This window comes from Sinohyriopsis cumingii, chromosome 2 (assembly GCF_028554795.1).
Source record: "Sinohyriopsis cumingii isolate HCF-2022 chromosome 2, ASM2855479v2, whole genome shotgun sequence".
NCBI lineage: Eukaryota > Metazoa > Mollusca > Bivalvia > Unionida > Unionidae > Sinohyriopsis > Sinohyriopsis cumingii.
The window spans coordinates 29,615,493-29,640,329 of NC_142962.1; the positions used below are offsets into that span (position 1 = coordinate 29,615,493).

Consider the following 24,837-nt stretch of genomic DNA (forward strand, 5'->3'; position numbering starts at 1 on the left):
CAGGATAATGTGACTGGGTGGGACATCATGCTACATGTCTGTGGCAAGATGCCCCAGTGCTAAACATCACTATAAACTGCCACACTGCAGACATCATAGCGATACGACTGAAAAATTGTTAAAGCTACATTAAAAATCTAAGCCACACACACACACTCAGTCAATGCTGGAAATGACCAGATTCCCATGTTTTTTGTTGGATTACACAATGTTATGTGATATGAAACATTCTTCATCTTCCAGGGTCATGATGTCATTAATGTGATTTACTAATATTAAGTTCTGTGTATCATGCTGACAAGACTATTTTACAATAAAGAAATTAAATTGCAATGCTTTCTCTAATAAATTCTCTCTCCATGATAAAATAATTACAGGCCTTTGTCTTTGTTAATATTCACCAAAATAAAGTAAATAAAATATGGTCATTGTTTACTCCATGTGCAAGCCACGCACAAAGATTTGTTTCAGGTATCTGGTGTATAACTATGTCATTGTGTGGAAACCATTTTTCTTCTTTAAGTCAGTTATGACCTTTTTATACCCACACATACTGCTCCGGTGGCCTAGTGGTTAGAGCGTCCGCCTCGGATGCGGGAGGTCGTGGGTTCGATCCCTGGCCAAGTCATACCAGAGACTTAAAAAATGGTACTAACAGCTGCCTCGATTGGCATTCAGCATTAAGAGGTTAGTGTTAGGACTGGTCGGCCCGGTGTCAGGATAATGTGACTGGGTGGGACATCATGCTACATGTCTGCGGCATGATGCCCCAGTGCTAGACATCACTATAAACTGCCACATTGCAGACATCGTAGCGATATGACTGAAAAATTGTTAAAGCTACGTTAAAAATCAAAATCACATCACATCACATTATACCCACACATACTGTATTGGTTCTCCCTTACTCCAAGTGCACGTCATGGATGAAGTGTGGTAACTGTAAACAGTAGAGACCTCTAGTTATTTTGTGGAAATGAAACTAGTAACAGACAGATTTACAAGGTTATAGAAGAATATGCTATGCCTTATATAAGTCCTACAACCATGAAGCTATTATCAACACTAATTAAGTGATATTCAAAGTATTTATAAGTGTTTCCAAAATGTTTGCATCCTTGTAATTTTACTTAAAATCTCTGAAAAAATGAAACTAACATACAATACAGAAATAATAAAATGTCTCTCTTGAGAAAGTAGAAATTGCATCTCCAATCACTCTTAGAAAGTAGAGATAAAATGTTAAGAATTATATATCTTACAAAAAAAACTGTTGCAAAGAACTCATTCTTAAAATGTTTTAAATGTGATTGTTATCACATTATGTATACTTTTCATCATTATGTGTAGTTTTAAGATGAATTTCCAAAATGTAAGGAAAGTCACCTCATTATTAAAGTTTTTATTGCAAATCATAACACACCGTTTACAACTCCCTTTCATGAGAAAAGGCCATATTCTGTGGAACAATAGGAATACATGAACAAGTTCGAAGATTATGCCAAATGACAAAAATTCATATATAAAAAAAAAATAAGCTCCAACATATACATAAGAAATGTTTCATTTGTGTAAAAATCTGACATGATCTCCTAAAAAATAAACATCATTCATGCAATGTCTGAAAATTAGATAGAATGTGCTAAAAACAGACTCTGCAAAAAACTTGAATTTCAATGACATATAAAAAAAGGCATACTGTATCTGCTTATGTGAAAGGTCAGCTTAGGTAATGATATGACAATGGTCAAGAAAAAGAATAATCAAACCAAAGTATTACAAGTATACACCAATTTAATCAATTGTATACATGTACTTTTTATACAAAAATGAATAATTCCAATTAGAACACAACAATAACATGCCTACCAGTCATCTGTATTGATATCAACTAATACAGACTAATACAGAGAGTTCCATCTTTGTAAAGCAACTGTCTATCAGATAAGGCAATCCTTATGTTTACTGTAATCTTCTAGAAATGTTGTTCAGTGTCCAATATTTTTCATAAAAATAAATAATGCACAAATATAACAAATAAATAAATATAAACAATTGCTTAACTGTACCTTCTGGGATATAAGTGTATAAATTACCAATTTTTTAAGGACATTTATAAAAAAATACGCTATATACAAAAGGAGTATGAATATCACAACATGTTGATGGAAAATAACTAAAAACTACATAAAGAATCATATGATTAAAGGCAATAATATTTCAAACACATACTGAAAGGATTAGTTATGGGTCCAAGTCTACAAGAATGGGTTTATTCATATATTCCTATAATATAACAAAGGGAGATAAAAATTAGCCACACATGCCTAATCACACCTATCTGTGCATGAATATCTGTAAAATTATTCCTGCAGTCAATTCAGTACAGAAAGTTACCTTATTTTACTTTGTACCTTATTTTACCTCATTTTTTTCTTTTGTTTATAATTTTGTTTTGTAGTACAATGTCCGGCTGTGTCAGTTGTTTGATAAAAGAAATGAAAATTACAATGTTTGTAAATTCCCAGTTTTTTCATTACTTTACATAATTGTTACACAAAACCTTTTAAGAAAAACAATTGTTGAAGTCTCAACTTTATTATAAACATCAAATCACATAGGTAGCTTTTATGATATGCGCATTTACAGGTGCAAATAACGATAAAATTACAAATTAACTTTATATTTCAGCTGTAAATTAAAGATATATTTCTTTTTTAATGAAAAGTTCAAATTTGTTTAAAAAGATAGTCTTTTTTTTAAATGGCTCAATCATATACATGCATATCTGTTACAAGTTTATATCCAATTTGTAAAATTCACAGGTTTACAATTGGCAACAGTTAATATAGTTTATGCTTTTAACATCTGTAATAAATGTTCACAAAACTGTTGTTATTTCTTAGAATATGTCCGTTGTCTGATGTCCATCATTTATGAGTTACACAGTCACCCATCATTTTCATTACCTGTTCATGTGTTGCTTGCTTAGAAAATGAAGAAATATATCCCAAATCATTGTTTTTTTGCTGATGTATGGGGATGATATCATATTCTGAGTGGTAAAAGTTGATAACAGACAAACCCAAGGTCATAACCAGTTCAAAAAGAGTTTCAATCCACCAGGCTTCCATTTTTTCATGCATGCATCTGTAGTCAAACAAGTCTGACCCAAATACTGCATAAAGATTTGTTTCACTGAGGTTAAATGCAAGAAATCAAAGAGTTAATTAGTCTATAGGCTTGGTATTCTCGAGTTATACATTTAATTTTCAAAATACCACTGCATAGGGGGGTTGACTGGCATAACATGTTTCTTTTTACCAGCTAGCATGTACATCAAAGATCCAATTTAAATTCATTTTCAGGCTCAAAATCACTCACTGGTTTTTCCAAAAACACTTTCCCAGCCCAAATAATTTCATCTACTTCAAAACTTTACAACTCATTGTCATCAGTATTTGCCAAATGAAATCAGTTGATAACGAACTGTGTAGGGGGTCATCCATTTTGAATTTTCCAAGTAACATCTGTTTAAACCAGCATCTGTAAACCTTTTGTACAAAATGCATGGTAAACTGCTTGTTCCTTGGCTAATGTACCAATCAAATTTAGTTTTACAACCATTCATGCCATTCGTAAGTACCCATATGTGTCAGTAGCTGCCTAACTGAAAAACGGCACAAGCCACATTATTTGCTAGGGGTCCTTTCCTGATGGCTCAATTTATGTTGCAACAAGGTTTCATGCAAGAACAAACTGCTATGAGCATGTGATTTTATATATATATATATATATATATATATATATATATATATATATATATATATATATATATATATATATATATATAAACTCTGATGAGTGATTATTTCATATTAAATTTGTATCTTCTGCAAGACTTGGTGAGCTAAATACGACTATGATTTGAGAAGTTTACATACATACGACTTACACAGCTAGCCCTGAAATTTTGTTAATTTTGTTGGAGAAAAGCAGTATTAAAACAAGATAATGCAAATATTGGATGGAGATTGCACAAGTTGTTGTTGTTATAGGGTTTAATGCCATTGTTCAGCAAAAGATAGGCTATACATGGCGGCCAGTATAATTGGTGGAGGAAGAACCCGGGAAAACCCCGTAAGAACCACCAACGCTTGAGAAGCTACTGGCAAGCTTTCTCACATATCCACATTGGCCGAACCCAAGACTCAAACCCATGTAGACAGAGATCAGATGGCAGTGATCCGTAACGGTGAGTGCTTTAGACCACTCGGGGGCCCCCAATGGCACAAGTCCTATTCTGCAAGAAATCATGTTTTGTTGTATAAAAAAAATGATGGTACTGAATGCATTTGAACATCTGAAGCAGATGACTATAATACTGAGGAGACTGCTAATACATATTTGAACGTCCTGGAAAATGTAAATTTTAGATCTAAATTAACCTTGATTCCTTTTCTTAACCTACTCTAATTTCTAATTTTATTTTGACTAGTTTTAAATCAGCAGACACCTGTATATACAGGGGTCGTGCTACCAGGTGAAGTGGGTGACTAAGTTGCCTAAAAAGAATAAACTTTGCCTTATTCTATTAGGAGAGTGAAAATGACTTCGCCCTGTGATTTTTTAGACAAAAATGACTGACATTAGTTTAAAACTTTTGAGGTGTTCCCTCACTGTAGCCAGGAAGTTCTGACTATGTTGTGTTGTAGCCCGCAGAGAAATGTTTTTATGTGGTGTTGATATCTATTATGCCAACAAAAAAACTCTTGCACATTCACAGGTATGTGTTTTAATAGCTAATTGACTATTAACCATTTGCCAAGCAAGATATTACCGATTCATTTCCTGAAGTTAGGTCTACTGTACTGAATAATGACAATATACCAACTCTGTTTTGAAATTTAACATCAGTATATAAATAGGAATTTGGTTTTTTTTATAAATAAAACTGGTGAAGAGCACTTTCTAATTTATTTTTGTTTAAAAGAGGATATTAACTGCCATGTTTGAATTATTTTTTTTATAAAATCAGTTTGAAACCATACTTTAACCTGTAATGACAGACATCTCCGTGTCTAGCAAATAACGCTTCATTAGATTGTGTTTTTGTTTGTAATTGGGCAAATGGATTAAAGAAAATATATAATTCAAAGTTTGCCAACAAAGTCTAAATATTACATAATAGCAGATTTAACCGAAGTATCTAATCATGTAGGTCAGCTATGTTGTGGAATTAGAAAAAAAAACGCTGTACAGTCAAGGTTGTTTTCTGACATCATTCATTTTTGTGAAAATATGAAAAAGATCGTGAAGCAAACATTTATCCAATGCAGGTCATTACTACTGTAGACAAATAATAAAACAATAAATTTGCAGTCTTATCAATAGATTCTTGTAACGAAGCTAAAAAGCGAGTGGTCATATTAAGAAATTTCCTCTTTCAGAAAATAGATGCACTCACATGGTGCAATATATGTTCTATGTTGTGTCGATTTGGTTCAGTCATGTATCAGCTTTAATACTTCAGTGTGTTGTCTATGAATAGATACAGTATATTTTAACAGAACAATGAAATTATAACGAAAAGTACGGTATGAAGTCATTTGTGCATTTGCTCCTATGTACATGTTACTGGGGTTGTTTTGAAGTAGAATAGAAATCTTTTTGATGGCAAATTTTTTTCAAAACTTTCTGAAAATAAGAAAAAACAAATTAAGTGGTTGTTTATTAAGCATTTTACTGACCTGCAATTATAAGACTCTAATCTTGTTACTCCTATCAGTTAAAATTAATTACAATGTATAGTTTCTGCTGTGCCTTCTAAAGTCATAAGGCCAAAATACACTGCATGTATCTCAATCCAAACATACATGTATCTCAATCCAAAACATACATGTATCTCAATCCAAAACATACATGTATGAATACAATGGGCATGAATATAATAATTTGCATACACATACACAATGCGTTGATAATAAACATATAAAACAGATTCTTTTCCAAAGTACAGCTTAAAACTAATGTTAAATGCATACAGAAGAATATAGGATATACTTAATATATATATATATATATATATATATATATATATATATATATATATATATATATATATATATATATATATATATATATATATATATGTGTGTGTGTGTGTGTGTGTGTGTGTGTATGTATTTATGTCCCTATTTAGCTCCCACTTCTCTTGATTCTGTCCAGAAAGGAGAAGCCACTTCTCCCTAAAATTCAGTAGGTTGACCCCTGTATATAACAAAAAGCAGTCCATTAGCTGTCTGTTACAGGTGTTACAGTGCTTTCCTTTATGCATTTGGTATTTTGTGGTTAGAAAATTATTTTTCCTCTCTTTATAATGACATTCCTGTTTAAGGAAATCACACTATTTATATTCAAATGACACATGCTATACATTTTGTCTTGTTTTGCCATGGAAACAACTGTATAAATTAAACATATGCAATAAATAGACAACAGTATAAAATGAAGATTTAATATGCATATTCAGTCTAGTACATTATCATAAAATCAAAACAACAATTCAGACTGAACAAAAACCAAATATTAATACACTAGCCTGACAAATCTTGTATAGAGAAAAAAAAATCCACTTCAAATGCATTTGCTTGGGAAACTATGATATAAACACCACCGTCACCACATGTAGAAAAAAATGGCAGCCATATTTCTCGCCAATATTGCTTCTGAATTGCAACATAATAAAATTCACACTGGGAATTGAATTTCCTGTGCAACAGCATCATAATGCATAAAAAGGACTAAGTAATACTATTATTTAATGGCACAAATTTCTCATCCTTTACACAGATCTATATTACAAAAAAGCTAACTAATATCTAAGCTCATACAGGAAAGGTTCATGGTTTACTAGTATATTTAAAATGAAAGACTATACCCTCATATTCAGTAGTCATGAATTTTATTTAGCTGATATATATGTGAAAAATTTAGCTGAAAAATTTGTTGTGAGTGGGACATGTCACAGAAGCACATCCAGCTCTCACACATCAAAATGGACCAGTAGTCATTACAATTAATTATCAGTACATGATCTCTTTATATTCATGTATACAGTAAATACAGAGACATAATATAATTTTGCATGATCAATATACTGTAATATTCTACCCTAGTCAGTAAAAACTGTTTTCTTTGACTTTCAGCAATGTTTACATTATTAAGGCTACTAACCAAGTACAGATGGATTTCAACTGTTAAATTCCAACATCGAATAGACTTTATTTCCTGGCTGAGTAAATTTTTAGATCTATCAGCATGTTGGCAATAAACCTATAATTTAGGGATCAAGAACTTCCAGTTCAAACTAATATATATATTCCAATCGTACTTGCACATCTCACAATGTTTTTCCAGTGTAAATTCCAGCTCATTCCTTAAGCCTTCATCTTAGGAGGTCATAGAAAGTAATTACTGAAATCCTAACATGCCATATTAAATAAATTGCATGCCTGACGTGTTCTATACAATAAAGAATATCACAGTCACCTACATCATATCACAGATTGCAAGAGGCAGCTGCTCCAGTACTCACTGACCACTAAATTTACACTTAACACAAAGTAATCCATTATATTAGATAATATCTCATTTATCAATTTAGCAAAAATTGTCAAAGTTTCAAAACTTAGTAATATAACCATTTCAACTTAACATTCCTGAATTTCCCCTTTAAAGTCTAGCCTTGCAGTTTAGGATTAAGTCCCAAATTTGATGCAAACAGACAGAAATAAAAGATACCAAATATTTTATCATTCTAATCATATGGACAACATTAAAAATGTTATGTCAATGTAAGTATATTAAACCTATAGGCAGTGTCATAAATGGTCTGTTTCTGTGGCATGACTTTTTGAAAAAGTGCATGTATTGAAAAAATATCAACTAGACAAAAGACAGCCCCATTCTCAAACCACTCATCTACTGGCTGCTCCATTTTAATTTCCATAATTTATAAGTAAATTTGATCTTGCCAATTGCAATGTCCTATTATGTTTCTGATAATTTACTAAAGTTTAAAAGTTGATTAGAACTTGAGAATTTCATTGCAAAAACTTCTGATGAGGAATTCTCTAAGATAATGTAATGTCATATCCATAGTACTGCTCAACACAGCTATCAGAAAAATTCATGCATCTGGGTCACCCGACTTGCCACGGTTTTCATCACTATGCAATGGAAAGCCAAACCACAGCCAAATTTTGAGGTGTTAGATGGTACTTTGAGTGTTGAAAAGAACAAATCAAATAAATAATGAAACAGTATGCATACCAAATCACACCTTAATGTTAAACAAAAGTAAATGTATATCAGTTTGGAAGATGGTTGTGAGATATATTGTTTTGTTAGTAAATGTACTTGAAAAATGAGCTATCTCCTTTGAAAAAATTCTGCAATCACATTAACATTAGGAGAACAGGTAATAGGAGGAGGGAATGCTGAGCATCCCACCTTACCTCAGCTACCCTGGCTTCTATTTTAGAAAAATTGGATTCCTTATTTGAATGATAACTCACTCTCCCACTTAAAGAAACACAGCTAAAGGTCACATGTTATTGTTGAGTTGTTTTGTTTTCTCAGCAAGGTGGCCATTGTATCTAGGTGGAGGAAAACCCAGAAAAATCCTGGGACCAATGGAAAGCTATTAGCTAGCATTCTCAGACACCCACATAAGCCAAGCCCGAGACTTGAACCTACGTAAACAGAGGTGAGATGTTGTTGATCTGTAAAGGCGAGTGCCTTAGATCATTTTGCTACTTGGGGCACTCTATGGTCACACAAGCTGTGACCACCTTATCAGGTTAAAAATATATTATTAAAATTGTATTAACTGTCCCAATTCACTGGCAAATCCAGTAAAGCTAAGCTGCTGTGCTGGTTAAATGGGTCTGGCGGCTGTCTGGACTGCAGCCACAGGACCCACCTGATTCAGGTCTTGTCTCAGCAGAGCTAAATCTCTTAGAAAAAGAAAAAAAAAACAGACAAGGTTGACTCTGCATACCTGACAACAGCTTTCACAATGTCTTGGATCAAAATGGATGTTCAAAAATGATGACTGCTGAGAGCAATCTAATTTCCTGTACTGAAATCCTCATGAAGTGACTCTGATATTTTAATATGTCAGAGTATTCCAAGCATATAGCCCACTTAAGTAAAAAAGATTGGGCTTGGAAGGTGACAGCATGCTTTTCCTTCCTTCATGGGAAGAAGGAGGCATTTTTGTGATTGCTACAACTTGTATGTGTACTCTTAAAGTTGTCCAATCATAAATAAAGATAGGGTCAACTCAAAATGCAATCACCCTGCATGCCAAAGCTAAAGCTATCAGAAACTGGAGATAATAATAGTACCCATTATGACAAGCAAGCTCTGCTGGAACATTTTATCATACCAGTAAAGATGGTTGGTGTGCCAAAGTATGTTTGGGACAGCTACTGGAGGATGGTTGGTGATGGTACTGGGTGGACAGCTGGATTTATCCCTAAGATCCCCGTAACTGTAACTGTACATAGCAGTAGCATGGTAGGATGGACAGATCTATCATTAAGGTCTCTGTAATTGTACATAGCAGTAGCATGGTAGGATGGACATTACGGTCTCTGTAACTGCAGAAATATGAAGCTACTGGCCTGATGAGTTGGCTGAATATTTCATTAAGATCCCCTGACTGAGATGGATGAAATGGCTGGACAGCTGGCTCAGTTGGTAAGGCTATAATGGACGGTGATGCAGTAATACAGGATGAATCTGTTGGATCCATTTAAAATCCCAAATGCCCAGACTTACAGGCCCAAGGGTCATGATAACACATGCAGGGGGACTTATGCCAACTGAGCTGCCTAAAAATGAGGATACACTCCCTTATGGTAACATAATTACTCATAGGAATTTAAAATTGTGTCATTACCCTCTTTCTTCACATTAGTCAAGTTTTGCAAAACTGCAGTCCTTCAACTCTCAGACCATATGGCACATAAAATACATGGTGCTGACAAACTACATTTGTAGATGCAAACCTCAAAACTCGTAGATGTCTTTCTTGGCCTTGAACATGCTATATTTATTACATTTTATTTTATACTTTTATTTATAACACTTTGTTGACAGGTTTCACTGAAATTACTAAATAAAACACAAAAAGTGTATAAATTAATGATGCACTATGGTAACAAGTCACTAAAACAACACCTGTTACTAATTGGGTGAGCAAGCAAAAGGCAAGAATAACAGCATCATTTTCTCAGACTATGCCAATTTTAGACCATATGGTACAACACACTAAGTCTGAAGAAAAAGAAAATCTTTACAAAATACTTGCAAAGTGAAAAAAACATAGTCTGTTTAGGAATGAATATTAATCCAAATAAATCCATATGGATGGTTCAAATTTGGAAAAAAAACTGCTTGGATTTATTGGAGGTGACTTATATAGTGTCACTTAATGGAAACAAAGCTAAAAAACTTGTGTAAAAATGAGGGTGCTGCTTCTCCCTCAAAAAGGAGAGTTGAACTTGCTCACTGCCTTCACAGAATAGGCCCACTAACCTTATGAGTCTCCAAAGAGACTTTGGCAATCCTTCTCAGAGATCAAATGGAAACATCTGAGGAATGCCAGGAAGTAATTTGCTTCCTTATTTCATAAGAATGTCTATGTTCAGCAAGGTCCAAGACCGATGCTAGAAAATAATTCTCAACCATAGTAATGTAACCAGAAAAACTATGACTAACTTGAGAGAGAGAGAGAGAGAGAGAAAATGAGAGAAAACAATTCCAACAGAACAAAATGCTTGATCATGAGTACTTGCACACAATAAAACAATGCACATAAAAAAGCTAAAATTGAAACATTAACACACTTAAAGTGAAGGCAATTTCATTTCAATGTAAATTAAAGCAGCAGTAATGTTTATGACCAGAAAAAGAATGAGGCACAGCGTGCATGGATAAGGTAGCTTAAGGTTGGGTCAGAGTCATTCTTATATTCTGGAACTTTCCAGTTCAACCTATGGGAGGATGAAGTCTTATCATATGGTTGGGGTATTTTCTGTTCAGAAAAGTAACATGTTACTGATATTAAACATTATGACATCAATATGAAACATGTACATGTAACAATACCTTTAAACAAGGAATGTTAACTTTTGATCTCTACTGCTATATTTTGTAGTAAAAAAAGTTGTTGAGTTTTTTGATTTACAAACATTCAACATTACAAGTCCAGATAGTATGGACCAAAATAACTGATATAAGGAGTTCATTACATTTCTGGTAACAGGTCTGTATCAATACAGAATTGACAATAACAATGAAACCAGATAAGCACTTCCACTGAATTTTGTTCAGCATATGCAAAAGTTGTTGCAGAACCTGTTGTGACTACAACATCTTAACATCTGAACATAATGTTAACACTGTACAATCACGGAATTTTTGTGAATGTTTCTTCACTGTCCTGAGGTGATTCATTCTCTTCTGAAACATGTGATGGAGGTATGTCTAACGATATGTCCCTGTGCCTGGCAATACTCCCTGCAAAGACAAATATTGATTCTATGATTTGTCACATTTATTCACCAGTATTCATTTAATAAAACTGATTTCCAATATAATAATTATTCTAATCCCAGAGTTTTTTAATTCTGGCAATATCAGATAAAATAAAAATAAATCTACAGATCATCCTCAATAAAAACACCTCGGATAATTACTGGAAAGTGTAAGTAACAAGGGGTGCACAAGGTCTTGCATAACTCCTGGCAAACAGTCACGATTGTGATAAAAGACCACAAACACACCTGCACACTTCCAGGTGCTGAATTTTTTTAAGACTCAAAATGTGCAATGTAATAACAAGTGGGGTCAGTATGCCTGTTTCAGTCAGTGATCTAGACCTCTGACCCCACCACCCAAAACCAACAGCCTTCTTCCTTCACCAAATGCCAACCATCCACCATGTCTGGTTAAGGTGTGTCATGTAGAACTAGTGTTATTGTGCGGAAACCTAATTATTTTTCATTTACCAAGTGACTTTGACCTTTGACTCCAAAAATCAAGAGGGTTCTTCCTCAAACTAAATGGAAGCCATGTATAAAATTTGGCAACCATAGATGATAAAGAACTGAGGTTATTGCACAGAAACCATGTTCCTTCCATTTGTAATGACCTTGACCTCCTGACCCTAAATAAAATAGCCTGCACTCCATACCCAAACAAGTGCAAGCCATCCACAAAGTCTGTTGAGGTACATCATTTAGAACTAATGTTATTGTGCAAAGAAACATTATTCTTCTTTCAGTCACAGTGATCTAGACTTCAACCCTTCATCTTCTGATTCCAAAATCAAAAGTATTTCTCCTTACACCACATGCATGTCATACACAAAGTTTGGTAACTGTAGATGATAGAGAACTCAACCGCTAAAGTGCAGAAACAAAATTTTTCTTTTCAGTCATTATGACCATGACCTTCTAAATTTTGAAATTGATAGAGTTCTTCCCACCCCAAAGTGCAAGCCATCTACAAAGTTTTGTAACTGTAGATGGTTACTGTAGAGAAATCACACTGGAAACAGATGGACGAACAGTCAGAAAGCACACTGGAAACATATGGATGGACAGTCAGAAAAGCATACTGGAAACAGATGGATGTACAGTCAGAAAGCACACTGGAAACAGATGGATGGACAGTCAGAAAGCACACTGGAAACATGGATGGACAATCAGAAAGCAAACTGGAAACAGATGGATGGACAGTCAGAAAGCACGATAGCATAGTATGTTTCACAGTCATGTAAAAAGTCATTGATAATTCATTTATAAACAATAAAAATACAATTTTGATTGCAAATTTATCAGTTTATATTCCAACATGACTTAAAGAATAATAAATTAAAAAGGTATTGTTGTGTATATTAATATTATGTGTGTTAATTTTTATCATTCTAGACTGAACGGGTCAAATTTAATTAAATACTAATATTTTTTTTATAGCAACTGTTGGAGGTGTGCACTCTAAGAGGTCAATCTTGTAAACACATTCATAGTTTCAAACAAAGTGAGATGTACTATTACTGAAGTAAACATGTTGATGATTTCAGTACAGGTCATAGGGGTTCCAGCTGAATGGGTAACTTGTAAAGTATTTGACCTTGCTAACAGTTAGAGTGATTTCGAAATACCAAGATCAGCCTCATTCTGCTTTCTGTATGGTACCTCAGGGTTTGATATAAGGGATAATTTACTTGAGATTAGTTATTCCTGGCATTACCATCAGTCTTGCTGGAGTCATATAGTTGTGTGGATGTATTTATTTCAATTATTTATCTGAATTACAAAGTGCTCAGACTTTTTGGATTTAGTAGCTGTATTGAATTACTGTGAATTCATTTAAGGACATCTTCGATTAAATCACTGTGATACATCAAGACTGTTGGTACATCAGCACAACAGTGAACTTCATTTTGGATTATCACTGGAACTCATTTGGATTATTCTATACATATGAACTTGTGATAGAGTTTTTAGGATGAGATAGGATTCATTCACCAAGCTAAGATTTATTTTTAAAAAATTCTAAATTTTTCAACTGCTATTTTAGGGATATAAATTATTTGTCAAATTTTACAAATTTTTCACTCTTTTTTGTTACTTAGCTTAAGACCAGAGAGTTGTAATAGATTATGTGATCAAACAGTGGTATTACATTAAAGAGTATAGAGGAATTCTATTGTGCATGCAGCTAAGTAAAACAAAAATTAGTTATCCACCCAAGGCATGCAAAATAATGTTAATTATATATTATTACAATTATTAAGAAAACTGACAGGTCAGTGGAGTTTCTTGAATTGCACATCACAGCAAATGTTCACAGTTCACTGAATGGATTTGAGATGGCAATATGTTTTATAAATCCTTTCATTATTATGCATGTTCGCTCTATTATATTTTATGAATGTAAAGACCTGTGTAATATATAAATTCTGAAATATAACAATATAATATCCAAATAATTAGTTCATTCATGGTTTTTAGTAATTACATGTTTACTGAAGTTTACATTAAATGTATGTACCAAAACTGTTACAGTACCTTCATTTTCTGAGGAAGATAAGTTTGAATTAGCCTGAAAAAAGAAAAAAAAAAATTAAAAATATACTTTGGATAAAACCTCTGTTATGTTTATTTAATCTGCATTGTTTGCTAGTTTATTTTATAACAAAATGTCATTATATGCTATGGAAAATTGTATGTTGAACTTGATCTTGTCCAAAATAAAGTTCATTTTCTACTTGACATGAATCATCGATTTTTTAAAAAAATTCTGTAAACAACTAATACATAGTAAATAGTTTCCTCTGAGTATGGGTTAACTATCAGGATTATTATTTGGCCTGTGTCAAGGACATTATGTTTACCACATTTTATATTCAAATTTTAACTAAAATTTTATTTTGTATACATCAGGAACCTTCTAGAAGGTTAATTTCCATTAGGTAATATTCTTTTGATAGAAAATGCTAATTGTGACCTGAGGTCAAGTAGAGGACCATATAATCTTGTTCTCCTGGAAATTATTCACTTGTACTCTAAGATCTGAGCTGAATCAACTGTATTTTTGTTGAATCCAGTAGTTCATTTGGGCTGGAATTTTTATTGACTCAAATCATTTATTCACTGAAAATACAAAGTGTTCATCAATAATAACATTCTTGCAAACAGACTTGAATTTTATAGTGAAATTTCAAATAAGGATATATTCCTGGATTGTATCATTGCTATCCAACAAGACTGTTGGCAAATCACCACTACATGGGCCACCAGACACATCAGAACTTCCAGCATCAGATTTATTTTGGATTTCCATTAGGTTTATTCAGAACTATAATCATTTGGACTTGTGTCTGTACTTCTAGCATTATTGGGGATTTAATTCTCAATACCATAAATTCCTTTTTTTATATTTTGACTTTGTGTTCAAGGGAAATAAATTATTTATTGAATTTTACAAAGCTTGTTGCTTCTCACTCTTTTCTTGTTTTAAGTCTCTAAGGCTGTAATACCTCAAATTATGAAACAAAAAGGAAAATATAAAACAGCTTTAAGAAACAAGCAAAAGCTCAGCTGTAAAGTCTGTTTTTGAATTATCTACTAGGTCTATGCATAGTCAGTGCCCACAAACTAAAACTAATTAGTGAACTTGCAAATGGAAAATGGAGATCTAGAGTGTTTTGCATTTGCACAAGCAAAATAGATGTATAGGTACATGCATGCATGAAGTAAACAGACTTTAGTCGCCTTGAGTTACTCTTGTGGTGTAAATAGATATATGAAGCATACTTCTTTTTTTTTTAAATTGTTATTAATACCAAAATAGAAAGTCTAACTGCAATCTCTTGAATGTGGTAATTTCCTTTTTTTGTACCTGTAAAACTCAATTTATTCACTATTGCAGCAAAATTTTCATTTGAATCTTCCAATTCCTTTGAAATAATTACACTCCTGCCCTTACAGGTAGTCACATAACCTCCGTTGGTAGAGCATTAGACTTAAAAGCCAAGGGTCACAGGTTGAATACCTACTGTTATGACTCTATGACCTTAAACTAAGTATCAGAAAAGAGTGAAAACCAATAAGTTTTGTAAAAATTCAACAAATTATTTATTTCCCTAGAATACAAAATGAAAATTTAAAAAGAACTTAAATTATTGTGAATCAAATCCCTAACAGTCCTAAAACTTCTATCACAAGTATTAAGATCAACTAAATTCCAGTGGTATTCCAGATAAATTCAATACTGAATGTGCTGTTGCGTCTGTAGTCTCAAATGTGCTAATGTGCCTATGACCTGGATTGTGGTGATGTGCAAAAAGTCTTTTGATGTATCACAATAATTCAATCCAAAATGTCCTTGTTTAATTCATTATAATTCCCAATTAATGTTTTAGTCCAAAAACATTTTTAAGCATTCTGTAATTCCAGTGAATAATAATTTGAATAAATAATTCCAACCAAATTAAAAATTAAACACAACAATAAAACTGATTCGGCTTCAAATATTCTGGCTAAAATGAATAATTTTCAAGTAAACAACACTGATATAAAAAGCTAAGACACAGTAATAGAGCCAAGATGTGGGTCAGTCTCCTCTCTAAAACATTCAAAGTTGTCAACAAGTTTTGGAATTTCCAAATGCAAAACTTAATGTCCTAAGCTCAGATTCAAATAAACATGTTTATCATTAATAATGATCTGAATATTTAACCTATAATCTTAGAGAAATATTAGCTATGTATTACATTTACAAAATAAATGTCACTGGTCAATTAGACCATTAACTTAATGTTTGACAAGGCTGAAGTACAAAATACAGATGTAAAACATATAATCATTAAAATGGACAACAAACAAACATGACACTACCCAGGCCTGCCTGGGCTGGTTCCCTCAGCAACATAATGTGTTAAAAAGGCTGCTAAACCAGCAAATGAAGAATTCCTGCCCTTACACAGGTCTCTTTTCAGCAAAGTCAATGCAACAACCTTCTAAAATAACATGATCCCTTACAATATCAGATATTTTGTTAAAGACATGGCATGTTTATTCTAGTAACACATATAAATTTGACAATGTTGTTAGTAGGTTCCAAAAAAGAAGAGAACTGCATCACTACTTTTTTAATTACAATTTAATTTAATTTTTCGAGTTCATATTTTCCCCATACAAATGCAGTAACCTTTTTATTGTATGTTCATTTCTTATTCTACCTAAGGCTTAATTAGATAAACAAAAAAACACTACAAAAAACAAAGTAACTGAATGTATGCTGTATTACAAACTAAATACACAAGAGCATATTTATCATTACATAACAACATTTTTAATGCACACATAGCTCCGCCAAGATAAATTTGAACTTAGTCGCATGCTAGACATAACTTTCAAAAGAAGATGGCATTTTGGTCTACTTAGAATTGAAATATTGAGTCATAATGTGAATGAATGAACATTGCAACAACTTTTCCATTTGATCTGGAATGAATAGATTTTACTATTTTTGTGATTATGGACTGGATTTATCTGTGCCAATTCTACAGGAAGTACATCAGATTTCAACAGCATGTTGATATATGCAAGTGTGTTTCTGTTCTGTCATTCAAAGTTTGAAATCATAATGTGGGAAAACTATGAAGTCTTTCAATTGCAATTATCAAAAAGACGCTATGAAATATAATGTATATTTCATTTTGAGTGCAGTAAGGAGGATATAATTGCACTTGGAATATAGATGAAATTATAGTACAATTTCAAAATGTGTAATCAAGAATGAGAACCCATGAAATAGCTCATGTAATTCGGATTTCCAGAACTAAGAAAGTACATTTTGAGGACATTCAGGATGTAAAACTGTAAGTATGTATCTGTCATTCTTATTACCAGCACTTGCATGTTATTTGTAAGGACCCTGTCTGGCGTCTATAGCTAGCCTAAATCCGAAACAATGTATCAAAAAAGTTAACGCAGAATGTGGCAAAGCAGCTTGTTTGTGGCAGTCCACAAAACATCTGCTTTCGTTCATTCAGTTGGTTTACTTTATCCATAGACAAATAAAATAAATCAAAAATGCTAGCGTCGGTGTCCAATGTTTGTTTACAACAGAAACTAGTTCCTGTATTCATGTGAGTTCAATATGAATTGCACACGAGTTCAATATCATAAAATACTGCATGATTCTAACAATGTAATAAAGTTAACAGAGAAAAAAAATGAGAATATATTAATACCCATTATCAGACAATGTTACCTGTAGTAAAGACCCAGTGACATTTTAGAGAGGCAAAATCAGTAAAGTGTCACATATACAATAAAGAAATTAGATGCTATGACAATATAGAAACTTAACTACATGTATCCTGACTCAGTGGAAATTACCATATATAGCAATACTAAATGAGTGTTCTATATCATGCACCAAACACGCAGGTATTAATACAGTAATAGCAATGTGAGGGGATGCCATCACAACCCATGCAGCTGTGTACCAAAGGCACCTAAGTGTGTGTGAAGATGGCAAAGTGATAACATACTGAAAGTTTGGAAACTTTGTTGATGAGAGGAACAACAGAAAAGCTAGAAATTTATCAATGGAGTAAACTTCCCTTCAAAGATGAAACTCCTCCAACTTGTTTTGAGGTTGAAAACTTTCAAACTGCTTGTATGGATTTTGAAAGGCCTGTCTGTCTGTAGAAAGTGTGTTACTCAGCACAAGTGGAAGTAGTAACTAACAAATTCAAAGGATTTGGCATCAATCCCAGCATCAAGGGGAAATCACTCTGTCTCCTTTGGTGGGCAGACAACTTTTAGCTAGTTAGCTAAAAAGTTGTAACCATGAAGGGCTGGATTTGCGGGGTAGTAGTAGTAGTTCTTCTAAGGTATTATTATTGGGTAATATATTTGAAGAATAAAATCTTATACATGTGTTTAGAACAGAAAATGGCCTTAATGCTGGAAGATGTAACCAGATCAGATAATATGCCAACAAAATTTAATTTGTATATGTTAAGCATCCTTTTTAGTGCAATCTTGCTAGCAAGCACCGCTTGATTGATGCACAAATAAATAGATGGATGAATGTATGGATGGATGGATGGATGAGCAGGACCAAATCAAGATGCACCCACTGCAGACACTTGGTACATAAAAATCACACAGACGATCAAATGTGGTACTTGAACTTGATGTCACAACTGAGATTAAAGAGCTGAATAAAATTCAACAAGGTTAAATGGATACTTAAATACATTAAATGGATATTTAAATACATAAATGGATATCTAAATTAAATACATTAAATGAAGACTTAAATTAAATACATTTAATGGATACTTAAATGCATTAAATGGATATTTAAATTAAATATGTTAAATGGAGACTTTAAATACATTAAATACTTAAATTAAAAACATTAAATGGATACTTAACTGAAATTCATTAAATGGATACTTAACTGAAATTCATTAAAGGGATACTTAATGTTTGTTATTTAAATGGCAAAAATATGCTAACTCAAATCTGCTTACATCTTTTAACAACATGCATCACTAAGGACAGTTAAATTTGGGTACAGTGATGTTAAGTGGCACTTGGTGCTACCTTCCAGAATATAAAATCTAAATGTACTTACTGGATTTGAATTGTCTGCATTGTCAGGAAGATCATCATCAGTATCATCATCCTGTCTAGAGTTTATCTGATTTCCATCACCAATTTGAGTATTTTTTGAATTAATTTTGATATTATAATTATTGATAACTGTCTGTCCTGAAAAATGAATTTATAATAGTTTTATCACTTCATGCATAATGCAGTGTGTGTGTGTGTGTGTGTGTGTGTGTGTGTGACCATGAATGTAATACATGAACACAAGTTAGCCACATATAGTCTAATGAACTCTGTATAAACCAATTGCACATTTATTTCTCTCTTGTAGTAAAGATGACAAATTAGGACCAAAAAATTAAACAAATGGCTGCCACAAACTTTAAATATGACTCTAGACTTTAAACAATATGAGAGTTAAAAACAATACAAATTATTAAGCTTCTTTGTAGTTATTAGAAAGCATTCTGAACACAGAAAAATTAATAGATAGAACTTAAATCTGAAAAGCCTTATTAAATGTCATTTTCAAACAGAAATGTACATGTATACAGCTTATATTAGATTTGTGTCATACTCGCTCACCTGTCTGACTACTGGATTGAACTCCACTTGGAGTTGCATTGTTAATTTGAACTGATGAATTGCCATTTTGTAATGGTTCCATTTCTGAAAAAGTGTATAATAACATGCATTAATAAATGCAGTGGTATAATGCAAATGATTTCATTAATGAACTAAATAAACAGGAGACAACTCTTGTAAAATTATAAGAGCCTTGCTCTGGGATGATATCTTCATTAATATGTATTGGCTGCAATGATGTAAAAAGATTAGAGTCAATGGTAACGTTTCCTTTGAAGAAAACATTAACATTAATATTATTTATGGAAAATCAGTGTGCAATGCTGAGTCATTTTTATATTTTCTTCTCATGAACCTTTTGTACAGCTACTACAGAGTATTTGAATAAGTCAGAACCCATAATGACAATAGAACTGTATGGAATAACCATGACACCTTATTTCCAATGTCCAACATACTGAGATAGCAATCATTCATTGTCCATCTCGCAAATGTGGACTTTTGGACTTCCTAATATGTATATCCTCTTCTTGCACTGCAATGGCCTGAAGTACATATTGTAAATATGAAATATGTCCTACATGGTTGACTGGAGTGCTCATTAGCAAAATCATTGGGAAAGCATGACTGGCACAGTATCCACCTGCACTATGTTTAACAGTGCTCTCATTTGAACTGAAACAGTTGTGACCTTGACTATTGACCTTTTGACACCAAAATCAGTATGCTTCTTCTTTAACCTGAGGGTAAGTTATTCACAAAGGCTGGTTGAGGTCTGTGATGTAAAGTAATGTCATTGTAGAAAAATGCATTTTCTTCTTGAATAAGTGACCTTGACCACTATCATTATGACTCCAAAATCAACAGACTTATTCTTTACCACAAGTGTATACAATTAACAAAGTTTGGCCTTGATACAGAACTAATGTTATTATCAGAAGGGATTTTTATTCTTATAATGAGACCTTGATCTTTGACCTTTTGACTCCAAAATCAATAGGTTTCCTCATTAACCCACACAAGCAATCTCCAGTCTGGTAACCATGAGTTAATTAAGAACTTTTTATCATGTGAAAACAATTCTTTTTCTTTGTCATAGTGACCTTGACCTTTAAACATAAAAAATTGATAGGTATCTTCATTAGTGCAAGTGCAAGTTTTTCAAATCATTTGGTAACTTTTGTGTGCCTAACTGATGTAACTGTGAAAAAGGGAATTAGTCACAAGCGAGAGGGTTTTTCTTTTCCACATTTAATGATACCCTAATAAATACAGTTCTACATGATGACTCTCTGTCCACTGTGTTTGACCTGGCTTATAAACAATCTTAACAGACTTCTCTGAAGACCTTTTCTACAGCTAAACTTATGGTCTGACTGTGTTAGTTGCAAACCCTTTATCTGACTCTAGTCTACATACCAACATGTACAAATCTAAATTATATAATCCAAATTATAGCCATACATCCACTCTCCACATAGTCTTTTGCAACATAAACTTCAGAATTTCGAAAAATCTTATATTAAGTAGGAAAGTACTTGTAAAATTTATCCTTATGAGCTAATTAATTTCAAATTACATTGTAACTACCCAACTCTATTTGAAGCACTTTATACCTACTAATAGAGATTGAAATTTCCCAACAACTGGTCACTAATTTAAATGTGTGAGTATTAAGGGAAACTTTGCTATCATTAGTTTACAACAGCTTTACGAACACATAATCCCATAATGACAAAAAACTTGTGCTAACAGACAGACAGACACTGGATGACAATCAACAGATGACAGACAAACAACAGACCATTCCATAATAAAACCTCCTTGGACATCTTAATGACATCAACATCTTTACCAAGTTTAACTAACAACTGGTCAGAAACATTCAGTACAGTGCTAACAAGGTCTGGCCAATCAGATGAAAAATCACTTATTTAATAATTGAACATACCGAGATCTTGACGATTTAAGCCTAATTACCAAGGTTGATCAGAACTGGACTGAAAATATTTTTCGAATTGTTATTAGCTCAGCCACTCACATGCACATCAACTCGTTAAAATGGTCTTTTGCAACTTAAACTGTATATTAGAATTTCCAAAAATCTTGTATTAAGCAGGAAAGTACTTGTAAAATTTATCCTTATGAGTTAATTAATTTCAAATTACATTGTAACTACCCAACTCTATTTTAAGCACTTTATACCTACTAATAGAGATTGAAATTTCCCAACAACTGGTCATGAATTTAAATGTTTGAGTGTTAAGGGAAACTTTGCTATCATTAGTTTACAATAGCTTTACGAACACATAATCCCACTGCTATAATGATTTCTTCATTTCAGTTTCTCATTCTAGGCTGTAACCTAGCACCATTCCCCCTAACTGCTGCCAATAATACCATATTTAACCAGAATCAGTCCCTAAATTTAACCGTAAATAGGGATATACTCCTGTCATAGATATACCATTATTAAATGTATGAACAGAATTTAGAAAATTTACATACAAATGTATCTACTCTTCTAAAACTTATATAAATACCATAGCACCTGAAAAAATTATATTTAGCCCTATAATAAAACTGTAAATGGTGTATAACTTGAGTCAATGTGTGCAAACCATTTTTCTTCACTGAGCCAAAGTGACCTCCACTGCTGAGCTTTTGAGCCCCAAAATCAAAAAGAGTTATTCCTTACCCCAAATGGAAGACAGCCACATAGTTTGGTAACTGTAGATGGTACACAACTCGGGTTATACCATGGAAATGAAATTGGTGACAGACAGACACAAAACATTGTAGCATAACATGTTGAGCCAAATAAAAAATAAATTTAAAACCGCATAAAAACAGATTATTATTAGAAAAAATACAGCACTTTAATAATTTTACTGATGGAGAGTTTGGTGAAAGTAATACATGCATAAATATGAATAGGTGTAGCAAAGAAATCTCATTGCTCCCACAGCACTTCAGAAACTTCGGCTTAAACAATACATGGTATAGGAAAAGTCCAAACAAGTAAACATTACAATACTTGGCCACAATCTAAGCTCATGAAAGCAAACAATAGGGCATGAATAATACAAAATATGAATGCAATATTTATCCTGTGCAAATGTAATATTAACAATAATACTAATTGTGACACATGATTTACTGCAATACAGAGTTTAGAAATTGCAGATGGTGAAGAACTAAAGCTGCTGTGAGGAAAGCATTGTCCTTCTATCAATCACACTGATTTTGACATTTGACTCTCTGGCCTTGAAAGTGATGGGTTCCTCATTAGATCAGATGCAAACCATTCACAAGGTATAGTAACTGTAGATGTTGGTGATCTCAAGTTATTGTGCATAAAGCATTTTTATTCTTTGTTATAGCAACCAGTCTTGACCTTTGACCTTTTACAACCAAATTCGATAGGGTTCTTCCTAAGAAAAAGTGCAAGCCAGTCACAAAAAATGTTAACTAAATAGTGGAGACAAGAGCTATTGTGCTGAAACTATTTTCTTACTGCAATCACAGGGATCTTTTCTAATCTTTGACACTAAAATCAATAGTGGCCTTCCAAACTTCAAGTGTAAGCCTTCTACAAAGTTTGGTAACTGTAGATGCAGAGATGCTCTCATGATTTTATCATAAGTGGGGAGTAGAAAAAAGGGGGGTGGGGGATGGGACACAGTTCAATATTCACCTAACACTTAAATATCTGACCCTCTTTCTTCCTGATTCACTCTCCTAAGGCTCTATCAAAGTAAAAGTCTTCAATGTCCCCTCTAACTGTATAAGTATTTTTTTGAGGTGGTACATCTAACTCAGCATATGACATTGCTGTTGAAATAATGTCCTCCAATTTGCAGAAACTCCACTACATTCTTCATTCTTTTGTTCACTTTCCACATTCCCACCACCACTGACTTGATGTTGAAAATAATCAGTAATTTAAATTCTGCCATGGCTAATTTAATTCTCTGGAAATGGACCAAGGTTCACCCATGTGCATATGAAAGGAAAGCGTATCAACTGCATAACCCCTCTAGGACAGATATGTTGTAATTAAAAGTGTCAACAAGTATCAGGGTACTCACCCATTCACAATTACCCAGGTAATGAAATTAGTTGTACAGTACCCATTCAGTTCATGTTTTAAAAAAAACACAAAACATGTTTCATGTTTCCGAGTTCAGATCAAAGATTATATCTTGAGATGTCAGGAGCAAGCAAGACACAAAATAATGAGTACAGTTCTAGGTTCGTGTCATGTGACACTGATCTATCATAGACCACCATCGACTGATCTTCATATTGTCGACAAGTGGGTATGTACTCAAACATTTTCCTTATTTTCTATTTTTAGAAACTGTACATGACATGTTATGAAGAAAACAGACGGGTTTCTTGAATCTGAAACCTTTTGTCACAGATTAATTAAAGTCTAATACTTATGTAGCAGACCAGTATGTACCAAAGAAACATGGCGCAAAATATTGTCAAGTGAAATGGGCTTTATTGTTGTGACTTGTGAATGTTTATGACTGAAAAATGTTAGACAGGTATTTTGTTAAATTAAAGAAAAGAACAAATCAATAGCACTTTAAAACTTTGAAAGAGGAATTCTACATTAATACAATATATCATTCAGAATGTGGACTTGACTTTACGACCTTTGAGCAAAAGTAAAACATGTAATGAAGACTAATTAAAGAGAATGTTGTTTATAAATAATTTATCAATTTGTGTTGTGTCTGTATTCTCGTACTAATCCACATGGATTTAGCCAATTTGTGACAAGAATTTTAACTAACTGCAGATCCAAATAAGTAACAGACATAAATGTACATTTTTATGGCACATAATATACAGATTACTCTTTTTATGCTCAGATTTTGCTTTTTTGCCATTTATATTAGTAAAATAATTAGGCTTATACACTGTACCTCTTGGAAGGTTGGCAGGTATGAACAAAGCAATTTAGGTTAGCATTTAATATAACTTCCGTTTGATCAGTACCGGGGTAACCGATCATTAGGAT

The 24,837-nt window shown here is 33.0% G+C and overlaps 1 protein-coding gene across 2 annotated transcripts in view; it reads right to left on the minus strand.

Moving 5' to 3' along the window:
- Window positions 1–1,387: 1,387 nt before the first annotated feature.
- LOC149804543 (uncharacterized) overlaps window positions 1,388–24,837 on the minus strand; it is a 90,453-nt gene continuing 67,003 nt past the window's right edge. For both annotated transcript variants that reach the window (XM_089941359.1, XM_089941364.1), the window contains exons 9-12: window positions 19,803–19,886; window positions 19,243–19,379; window positions 14,151–14,184; window positions 1,388–11,592 (exon numbers count right to left, since the gene is read on the minus strand). In XM_089941359.1, coding sequence (XP_089797485.1) covers window positions 11,483–11,592; window positions 14,151–14,184; window positions 19,243–19,379; window positions 19,803–19,886 — 365 coding nt within the window. In that variant the 3' untranslated portion in view covers window positions 1,388–11,482. The remainder of the gene's footprint in view (window positions 11,593–14,150; window positions 14,185–19,242; window positions 19,380–19,802; window positions 19,887–24,837) is intronic.